The sequence below is a fragment of the Trichechus manatus genome, unplaced genomic scaffold (genome assembly GCF_000243295.1).
Source record: "Trichechus manatus latirostris isolate Lorelei unplaced genomic scaffold, TriManLat1.0 scaffold00087, whole genome shotgun sequence".
Classification (NCBI taxonomy): Eukaryota; Metazoa; Chordata; class Mammalia; order Sirenia; family Trichechidae; genus Trichechus; species Trichechus manatus.
Window position 1 is genome coordinate 5,765,571 of NW_004444023.1, and position 11,195 is coordinate 5,776,765.

Consider the following 11,195-nt stretch of genomic DNA (forward strand, 5'->3'; position numbering starts at 1 on the left):
GTGTGTGTGTGTGTGTGTGTGTGTGTGTGTGTGTGTGTGTGTGTGTGTGTGTGTGTGTGTGTGTGTGTGTGTGTGTGTGTGTAAATATTTCCATCATCCATGGATCACATGGTAGCCTTGGCTCACGTTGTAGCCTTAAGTGAGTCACTGGTCCTCCAAATACAGTCATGCCAAACTCCCTTATCAACCAAATTCTGGGCAGTGACCCTTGGAAGTCAAACTACATTTCCCATGAGCCTCTGCAGTCTGCTGGCCAATGTTCAGGACCTAGAACTACACTTCCCATGAGCCTCTGGGGCCCTAACAACTATTCTGAGGCCATTATCCCCTTAGACAACCCCCCTGGTTCCTCAGATTTTCCTTAGCTCCCACACTGAGCTCAGCGTCTTCCCCCCAAGACACTCCTCCTCCCTGGTTCCCACCTTCGGATGGTCCCACTGCCAACCTGGTCACCCAACCAGACCCTCCTGGCCCTGATGTTCCCTTCTCACCTTCCCCCATTTCCCTTTTACAGTCCATCAGCCCCCAACCTCATCTTCCTGTCCCCCTAACTCTCTCTGCCCCATCCCTTCCTGTCCCTACAGCCCTGGTTCAAGTCTTGTCCTCTTCTGCATGGACCTTTTCTCCATCTCCTCTCAGGCCTCGTTTCTCCCCTCCAGCTCATCTTCCACACGGCTCCATAGCGATCTTTCTGACACTCAGAGCTCACCCCATCTCTCCCCCTGCTTACACTCCTCCAATGGCTCCCCATCACCCTCATGATAGAGCCCCAGCCCTTCAGCCTGACATTCGAGGCCTTTCATGGTCTGATCCATGCTGACAACTTCAGGCTCAAATTCTAGGGCTCCCTACTTGCAGTCTCTGCTCTAGTGCAGTTCACTCATCCATCTATCCATCCATTCACTCATTCAACATTTATTGAGTAATGTCTCCGTGAGGATGCATTTGGCGGCAGGTAATAGAATGGACTGCCAAAAGAATGAACAAATCTGTCTTGGAAGAAGTTCAGCCAGAATGCTCCTTAAAAGTGAGAATGGCGAGACTTCATCTCACTTTGGACATGTTATCAGGAGGGACCAGTCCCTGGAGAAAGACATCGTGCTTGGTAGAGGGTCAGTGAAAAAGAGGAAGACCCTCAATGAGATGGATTGACACAGGTACTGCAACAATGGACTCAAACATAGCAACGATTGTGAGGATGGTGCAGGACCAGGTAGCATTTTGTTGTGTTGTGCATAGGGTCACTATGAGTCGGAACCAACTCAACAGCACCGAACAATAGAAAACTAAAAAGCCATGGTGGTGCAACAGTTAAGCACTTGGCTGCTAACTGAAAGGCTGGCGGTTCAAACCCACCCAGCTGCTCTGTGGGCAAAAGACCTGGTGAACTGCTTTTGTAAAGATTACATCCTAGGAAACCCTATGGGGCAGTTCTACTCTGTCACATGAGGTAACTATGAGTCGAAATCCACTCAGCAGCAACCTAACAACAATAGAAAACCGGATTTAGTATTGGTGTAAAGAATAGGAAAGTTATGCCACCCAAAAAGAAGCCCAGAGGTGGGGCAGGGTTTGGTTAAGTCAGCAGCTCAATGATGTCATTGAGGACCCAGTTTTTTTTTTTTTTAAATTCTGGGCTTTTAATCCAGAATATGACAATTTTGCATACCAGCTATCTTACCTCATAGTCACAAGATGGCTGCCACAGTTCCAGGCACCACCTCCAGAGGTCTCCATTTTACAAGCCAGAATCCTCAAACTGACCTTTCCTCACAACTCACTGGCCAGCACTCAGTCACCTGCTCACTCCTAAATCAATCCCTGGCATGAGGGATAGGATTATCATGATTATTTCAGTCAGTGGTCCTCAACTCTGGCTGCACATCAGGTGGAGTGATTTAAAAAAAAAATGTCTATACATAAACTCACTTCAGACCCAATTTAATCAGAATCTCTGGACTGGGCTGGCATCTGTATTCTTTGATGCATAGTGAGGGTTGGGAGGCATTGGTTTAGACTGGATGGTTCCCTAAGGGAACTGGGCATGGATGAGCTTCCTCTGAATCACAAGGGGGTGAAATGAATCTTCCCCAAGTGGGAGAAGAAGGGTGGGAATGGCTATGGGTTCTCCTACTGAATGCCAGGTGCCATCCTAAGCACAAAGAGCCCTGCTGGTATAACAGTTAAGCACTAGGCTACTAACTGAAAGGTTGGCAGTTCGAACACACCGTGCAGCTCTGTGGGAGAAAGACCAGGCAATCTGCTTCCATAAAGATTACAGCCTAGAAAGTCCTATGGGGTAGCCCTACTCTGTCACATGGGGTCGCTATGAGTTGAAATTGACTCAACAGCACCCAACAACAACATCCTAAGCACAGCGAACATCCCAATGGTAAAACAGACACCACCTCTCTGCCCTCAGTTCTCTGTTAGTGCCTTTGACCCAAACTCAAAAACCACACTCGTTGCTGTCGAGTCAATTCTGACTCAGTGATATTATAGGACACAGTAGAACTCCCCCACAGGGTTTCCAAGGCTGTAATCTTTATAGAAGCAGCCCTGGTGGCGCAGTGGTTAAAGTGCTTGGCTGCTAACCGAAACGTCAGTGTTTCAAACCCACCAGCCGCTCCATGGGAGAAAGATGTGGCAATCTGCTTCCATAAAGATTTACAGCCTTGGAAACCACAGGGGGCTGTTCTACTCTGTCTGATAGGTCACTATGCGTCAGAATTGATGTTGGAATCGACTCGACGGTAGTGGATAATCTTTCCAGTAGCTGATTACCACATCTTTTTTAGCAGCCGAGTGCTTAACCACTGTGCCACCAGGGTTCCTTAGTGCCTTTGAAGGTGCCTTTATTTTGGAGACCCCACTCCACACCACCTCCAACCGAGTCAAAGGCACCCACATAATAAATATAGTTTATGTACAGCCCCAGAAAAATTGAGTGCAACTGAGTTGACCAGTTGGCCAGATTTGTAAACCTTCTAATCAACATTGATTTATTCCATTTTTGCTGTTTTCTTTGGAGCCAGTAACACTTTTAGTTTATTAGGTTGCAAACTTCTGCATAGAGTGTTAGAAAGCTCACGGGTCCCAAGCACTTTGCCTGTGGTGCCTAATGGATGCAATGACCCAGCTTGTTCTCATGCAGGAAGGGGGACATGAAACATGCCATCTCACAAATAATTAATAAGCACTCCTTAGTCTTGGGGCTGAAGAAAGTTCTGGGAAGTTCCTGCAGCTGACGATGCTCTCTTTTGCTTAAAGACCTTTGCCTCTGTTGGTCCCTTTGCATGATACGCTGCTTCTCCCTGTAACCTCTTTACTTGGGCAAACTCCTTTACTTAGGTCTTACTACAGACATCACTTCTTCTGGGGAGTCTTCCAGGACTGCCCCCAGGCTGGGCTTCCCTTCCACCTCATGACACCTCCACTATGTCACATATTGTCCTTTATAACGACTGGCTCCCCCACTGACTGGGAGCTCCCTGAGGGACAGCCTGGGTCTCATTTATCTCTTGGTCCCCAGCATCCTCCACGGCACACAGGAACCCTGGCAGATGTCTGTTAAAGCTTGAAATTGGTGCACTTACTCAAGAAGTCAATACACACTTTTAAAAAATTAGTATTTTATTTTTGGCGAAAATACACACAGCAAAATCCGCTCCCATTCAACAGTTTCTAGACATCATCAGTGACATTGGTTATGTGACACATTCTTCACATTGTGTCAACATTCTTGATATTTCTGTGCTAGTTGTTTCACTCCTGTTGACTTAAATTACTGGCCCTCGACCCCCAACCTTCTCATCTATGCTGTCCATGTGGTCTTATATAGATAATTTTTTTAAAAAAAGAATGCAGTACTCATGGGTGATAATCTTTACTTTTTGAACTCAACTGTTACTTAGTTTAAAGGTGACTTCAGGGGATAGTTTTGATTCAAGGTTTGAAGAGAAGTCAGGGCAATAATTTCAGGGACTCCTCCAGCCTCAGTAGGTCCAGTAAGTCCAGATTCTTTAAGAATTTTAAGTCCTGCTCCACATTTTTTCTCCCTTTCTATCAGGATTCATCTATTGTGTCCCTGAATACATACTTACTTTTAAATTTATACTTTTATTAGTTTAGTTACACATATCCATTTAAACTAATACAATTGCTACTGCAATTTAGAAATATTTCTTATTTCTAATATCATATTACATGACAAACTACTTTATTTACATTTTTCATACGTATCTTTGATATTGCTAAAGTCACTTTTCGAGTCACTTAACACACTTGTCCAGGGCACATCTTTTTTTTTTAGTTGTACTTTAGATGAAGGTTTACAGAACTAGCTTCTCATTAAACATTTAGTACACATATTGTTTTATGACATTGGTTAACAACCCCATGACATGTCAACACTCCCTCTTCTTGACCTTGGGTTCCCTATTACCAGCTTTCCTGTCCCCTCCTACCTTCTCGTCCTTGCCCCTGGGCTGGTGTGCCCCTCTAGTCTTGTTCTGTTTTATGGGCCTAATCTTTGGCTGAAGGGTGAACCTCAGGAGTGACTTCATTTCTGCGCTAAAAGGGTGTCTGGGGGCCATACTCTTGGGGTTTCTCCAGTCTCTGTCAGGCCAGTGAGTCTGGTAGTTTTTTGTGAGTTAGAATTTTGTTCTACATTTTCCTCCAGCTCTGTCTGGGACCCTCTGTTGTGATTCCTGTCAGAGTAGTCAGTGGTGGTAGCCGGGCACCATCTAGTACTGGATTCAGTCTAGTGGAGGCCATGGTAGTTGTAGTCCATTAGTCCTTTGGACTAATCTTTCCCTTGTATCTTTAGTTTTGTTCACTCTCCCTTGCTCCTGAAGGGGTGAGACCAGTGGAGTATCTTAGATGGCCCCTCACAGGCTTTTAAGACCCCAGATGCTACTCACCAAAGTAGAATGTTCTTTATAAATTATGTTATGCCAATTGAGCTAGATGTTCCCCAAGACCATGGTCCCCACAACTCTCAGCACAGCAATTTGGTCCCTCATGGAGTTTGGATGTGTCTGTGGAGCTTCCATGACCTTCCAGGGCACATCATTTTTGTAACTTGAGCTCTGGTGGCACAGTGGTTTAAGCACTCAGCTGCTAACCAAAAGGTCAGTGGTTCGGACCCACCAGCGGCTCCACAGGAGAAAGATGTGGCAGTCTGTTCCCGTAAAGATTACAGTCTTGGAAACCCTATGGGGCAGTTCTACTCTGTCCTATAAGGAAGGGTTGCTATGAGTCGGAACTGACTCCACAGCAACAACGTTTTTTGTGATAGAAATTTACAAGACGTGGCACATAGGAGAGACTATAAACACATAGTTGTCGTGATTGTTAAGTGGGCAGATTTGAGAAGGAGACGACTGTGCTTGCAGGATGGAAGGGAGGCCAGTATGGCTGGAGGAAAATGATCAGAGACGTCAACAGGGGTGGCCACATTCAGGGCGTAACAGGCCAGAGCTCCTCAAATATTGATGTGAACACAACCTGAAGGGGATCTTGTTAAAATGCAGATTCTGATCCAGTGGTCCCCAGACCACTCGCTAGGGAGTAAAGTTGTCAACCTCAGTAAGGACTCAATCCTAAGGGCAAGAGGAAGGCTCTGGTGGTTTGTAAGCATGGGGTGCTGAGATTAAAAGATCCCACCACTCACCAAATAAAGACTATCACTTGTGAGTACTGTGCTCCTTTAAAAAGTCATCTGTTCATGAGACCAGACGGTCAACAATTACTTTAAAACAAAGATGAGAAGGTAACAGGGCAGGGAAACAAGATGAATGGAAACGGAACAACCAGAACAGAAATGATAAGAATGTGCAGGCACTGTGAAGAATGTAACCAGCTTCACTGAACAATTTGTGTAGAAATTGTTGAATGGGAACCTAAGCTGCTGTGTAAACCTTCACCGAAAACACAATAAAATATCATTTAAAAAAAAAAGGATCCCACCAGCTGCCCTAGGGAAGCAGATGGAAGGTGGGGGGACAGAGAACAGAGAGGTGTACTCATTTGGAACAAGCTAAGCTGAGTCAATGCCTTGAAGTTAAAAGACCACCAGGAATATACCTGTGGCAGGAATACGCTAGAGATAGCCTGTACTGGCTCATGAGAGCCAATTGTTGAATTTGGCAGACTGGTTCTTTAAACTGTTGCTAGCGTGAAATTAACAGTGGTAGGAGTATTGACACCATGGAAATTGGCAAATGCTGCACTTCTCTATATGTATGTGTGTATTTTGAGAGCTGGTTGTTAAACATTTACCAGCACACCAGTGCCCATAGTCAAACAAAGCTGAGTTTATTGACTTGTTGTCATGAGGGAGATCACACGCTATGAGAGCCACAGGGCGGCTCCATAAGAGGGTATTGTTGTTGTTAGCTGACATTGAGTTGGCCCTGGCTAATAGCAACTCCATGCGCGATGGAACAAAATGCTGGCCAGTCTTGTGCCATCCGCATGATCATTTGCAGATCAGACCATTGTGATCCATAGGGTTTTCACTAGCTGATTTTCAGAAGTAGATCACCAGGCCTTTCTTTGTAGTCTGTCTTAGTCTGGAAGCTCAGCATCATAGCAACATGCAAGCCTACACTGATGGACAGAGGATAGCTGTGCATGAGTTGCATTGGCTGGGAATTGAACCCAGGTCTCCAGCATAGAAGGGCAAGAATTTTATTACTGAACCACCACTGCCTGCACAACAGGATATTAGAACCTGTTGCTGTTGAGTTGATTCCAACTCATGGCAACCCCGTGTGTTAATGTTACAGAGAAGAACTGCTTCATAGGGTTTTCTTGGCTATAATCTTCATGGGAGGAGACCTGGTGGTGCGATGTTAAGTGCTCGGCTGCTAACCATAAGGTTGGCAGTTCAAACTCACCAGCGGCTCCACGGGAGAAAAAACGTGGCAATCTGTTCCCGTAAAGATTACAGCCTAGGAAACCCTATGGGGCAGTTCTTCTCTGCCATACAGGGTCGCTATGCATCAGAATCGACTGGACAGCACACAAAAACAACAACAATCTTATGGAAGCAGATTGCCACGTCTTTCTTTCACAGCACCACTTGGTGGGTTCCAATGGCCAAGCTTTAGGTTAGCAGTGGGTTGCTAACCACTTGTGCTACCCAGGGATCCTAAGAGGGTATTGGAGAGGACTTCTTATACGAGTTGGACTGTGTTGGGTGGTTCTGGGGAGGTTTCAAGGTCTTTGCTCTGAGTTGGATGCGGTCAGGAAATGGGGCAGGTCTGTGACTGGGTGTCTTGATTCTATCCAGAGGCAGGAGGAATGAATGAGCTAATAATGTGGTTGGTGAAGAAGCAGCTATTGAAGTTCTGAAAAGAATGAGTGGTTGTTGCTGGGTGCCGTCGTGCTGATTCCGACTCATAGCGACCCATGTGACAGAGGAGAACTGCCCCTATAGGGCTGTAATCTTTATGGAAGCAGATTGCCAGGTCTTTCTCCCATGGAGCTGCTGGGTAGGTTGAACTGTCAACCTTTTGGTTAGCAGCTGAGCGCTTAACCACTGCGTCACCAGGGCTCCTTAAAATGGATAGTGTTTGGTCATTTTGTGGTTTGGACAACGTTTGTGCTGTGTTGTGTTGAGACATGATTCCAGGGCGGCTGTATTTTTGTCTTGATCCAGCAAGTGCTCAGGACACTGACATTGAGTTCTCCGTTCCCAGGAGCCCTCCTTGTGGACCCCGAGACTCCAGAGGAGACGCAGACCTGCTGCCTAAGCAGGCCCACCAAATCTTCGTGAGTGGCCCCTGGCCCCTGACCTCTAACCTCAGCTCCCCTCAATGCTGATGGCAGTGACTCCTGACCTCGGAGGTCCCTGCCCGTTTGCTCTCGCCCCAGGAAGCAGCACCTGCGACAGGTTATCGCAGAGTATGAGGCCCTGGACCGGGAGCTCCCATGCATCCGGAAGTTCCCCACACCGCCTGCTGCCCAGCCCCTGTGCCTCTGCATGGAGACCTTGGTGAGGGCTCCTGGACCCTGGTGTCTGCACAGTTGGGGTGGGGAAGTGTGAAAAGCAGAGGCACAGAGTGAGGTGGACGGGTTGAAATCCAGGCTCTGCAGCTTACCAGCTGTGGGCCCGGCACCAGGACAGTTGGCTGGAAGTTGATTGTGAGTTTGTCAAAGAGTCACTTGTCAAGTTTATCACTGTTGATCCCATAGGGGAGAGTGCAGGGCACAGAGAGGGGGAGCTGAGGGACAGAGAGAGGGAGAACTGAGGAATGGGGGAACCAAGGGGCAGGGAGGGGGGTCCGAGGGGCAGAGAGAGGGGATTCTGAGGTACAGATGAGGGGGACCGAGGGGCAGTGAGGCGGCACTGAGGGGCAGAGAGTGGGGACCGAGGGATAGGGAGAGGGGGGATCAAGGGGCAGAGAGAAGGGAACCAAGAGATAGAGGGGAACCAAGGGACAAAAAGGGGGAGACTGAGGGGTGGGGGGGAAGACAGAGGGGCAGAGAGAGGGGGAAACTGAAGACATTCAGTATCCTGCTAATCTAATATAAAATTCTGTAAAGTTTATGAACATCACAAAAACTAATAAAAAAAAAGTCCATTATTGTGTCAGATTCAGTGAAGTTTGGCCATCCCCGCCCTCAGCTGAAGAGGCAGAGACAAGGTCTCTCACTTGAGGGCGGACGGGAGGATTGAATGAGAAGAGCTGATTTAAGGGCACTTACTGAGTGTTGACTGTGCACTCAGAAGATAACCAAGAGGTTGGAGGTTCAAGTCCACCCAGAGGTGTCTCAGAAGACAGGCCTGGCAATCTACTTCCCAAAAATCAGCCACTGAAAATCCTATGGAACACAGTTCTACTCTGACACACGGGGCGGGGACACCACGGATAGGAATCAACTGGATAGTGACTGGGTTTTTTTTTTTTTTTTTTTAAACCGGGTGCCATGCAGCCGCCTCAGAGGCGCTCTCCTGGCTGACATTTGAGGCTTCACTCCAACACAGGGATTGCTGTCCTCTTTTTACAATCAACCAACCTCCTCTTTGTGGCTTTGGGAAGACCCCCCCCCCTTACTGGCCACCCAAGGCGTGCCATGATTTCATTTTTAGTTCCTCCGCAATTTTATATGCTATGACAGCTGTATGTCACCTTTGACCTGCAAATCTCGTGCCAAAAATGTGGCTAATGATAATCCATATATATTTTTCTGAATGAATTAAATAGATTAACAAGAAGTCAAATCCCCCATGACCCTTAGCTTTTGACAAACTGAACGTTCCTTAAACTGCTAATATGGAGGAAAGAACAAAACAAGAAGTGGACAACTGAAAACCTCACAGAACTCTAACTTGAAGAGTTGTTAAAAGCTTGCCATTCAGAACAGGTTGCTGGAAAAGTTTTCGGTAGATTGGCAGAGTTTGCAAAACAGGTTAATCATTTGGTCAACTGGTGGTTGACTTTTGGCCAATTGGCTCGGTGAGAACTGATTTTTTGGAGAATGACCTAGAATGGCAGTAGATGCTTTCTACCTGAGAGCTCCTGCCCCTCACCCCCACAAGGCGACAGGATCCTAGGATCACGTAAGATCCCTGTACCTCAGTGCACCTCAGACTCTGGCACTTTCTGCAGGTGGGGTCTAGGCTGGGGACTTCTGAAGCCAAATCGAACTCGGGTGTTGCGGGATAAAAGACTTTCTCTTGACTCTTAGCCCGAGGCGGACTTTACCCACCTGGAGGTGCTGGAGGCGCTGGAGGCCGAGCTACCCGGGGCCATGGAGAGCGGGCGCGTGAGCAGTATCCGCTTTGAGAACATGAATGTCATCTGCGGGACCGCCGGGCGCCGGGACCGGTGAGCGACGTGCGGGGCGGGGCTGCGGTGAGCTTGGGAGGGGGCGGGGCCAGGAGCGACGGGAGGGGCAGGGCGGCAGTAAAGGCGCTGAGGGGGCGGGGCCGGGAACTACTGGGAGGGACGGGGCGGTGGTGAGCTCCGTAAGGGGGCGGGGCTGGGAGTAAACTCAGTGGTGGGGCGGGCCGGCAGTTAGGGCGGTGAGGGGGCTGGGCCGGGAGCTACAGGGAGGAGCAAGAGAGGAGAGGGAGCTCAGTGAGGGGGCGGGGCAAGAAGGGAGCTCGGCGAGGGGCGGGGCCGGAGTAAGTCGGCAAGGGGGCGGAGCCGAGAACTACTGGGAGAGGCGGGGCGGAGGTGAGCTCAGTGTGGGGAATGAGGGCAGTGAGGTGCGGGGTTGAGTGTGACGATTAGGGGAACGGGACTCAAAGAGAGACAGGAGGGCAGTGAGGGACGGGGCCTGAGGTGAAGCCAGTGAAGGGGTGGGGCTGGGAGCAAGTGGATGGGGGCGCGGAGACGGGGGCAGGACTAGAGCGAGCGCAATAAGGGGGCCGACGGTGAGTGCGGTAAGGCGGCGGGGCCGGATAAGATCAAAGGGAAGGCGGCATCTATAGTAGGAGTCCGACTATGATTGATCCAGATAGGGAAGGGGATGGGCGAGACCGAGGCAAGGGGTGGTCGGAGCCTAGAATGGCAGCTACGAGGGGGTGGAGCCTGGCCTGAGCACATTGTAGGGGCTGGGCGGGGGCAGGCCCGGGAGGAACCGACGTAAGGGGCGGGGCCAGACCGAGTGAGGGGGCGGGGCCTAGAATTACCCAGGTGAGGGCTCCAGATGACTTAGGGGAGGACAGGGTGCAGAGAAAGTCGGGGACGGAATAACGGGTGGATGGGCTGCAGTCGGTAAGCCAACACAGGAACTACGCAGGGACCACCAGCGAGTTACCTTTCCGTCTCCGCCCCACCCCTTTCCTCTCGACCCCGCCCCCTCCCCGCAGGTGGCTCATCACTGTTACAGACTTCCAGACTCGCTCGCGCCTGCTGCGCTCCGGGCTCAGTCCCCGCAGGCTACCGCACCAGCTCGTGCGCCACGACGAGCTGCTGCTGGGCGATTATCGCCTGCACCTGCGCCGCTCTCTGGCCCGACGGCGCATGCTTGAGGCTCTGGGCGCAGAGCCGAACGAGGAAGACTGACGCGTGGGGGAGGGTCTTGGCTGCGCTAGCGCACCGCCCTGATGGGTCCGGCGACTCTACCCCCAAGCCTCGCAAGAAAGGGGCATCGCCTCCCCAGGAAGGAGGCGTGGTCGGCTCGAGGGGGTTGATACTGTGAGTTTAATTATAAAGAATGACCTGGTACAAAAGCCA

At 49.6% G+C, this 11,195-nt stretch overlaps 1 protein-coding gene across 1 annotated transcript in view; it reads left to right on the top strand.

Moving 5' to 3' along the window:
- Nucleotides 1-11,195, top strand: part of CUNH19orf81 (chromosome unknown C19orf81 homolog) — an 11,444-nt gene extending 249 nt beyond the window's left edge. The window contains exons 2-5 of the mRNA XM_004381712.1: nt 7,707-7,779; nt 7,882-8,002; nt 9,700-9,839; nt 10,829-11,195. Coding sequence (XP_004381769.1) covers nt 7,707-7,779; nt 7,882-8,002; nt 9,700-9,839; nt 10,829-11,024 — 530 coding nt within the window. The 3' untranslated portion in view covers nt 11,025-11,195. The remainder of the gene's footprint in view (nt 1-7,706; nt 7,780-7,881; nt 8,003-9,699; nt 9,840-10,828) is intronic.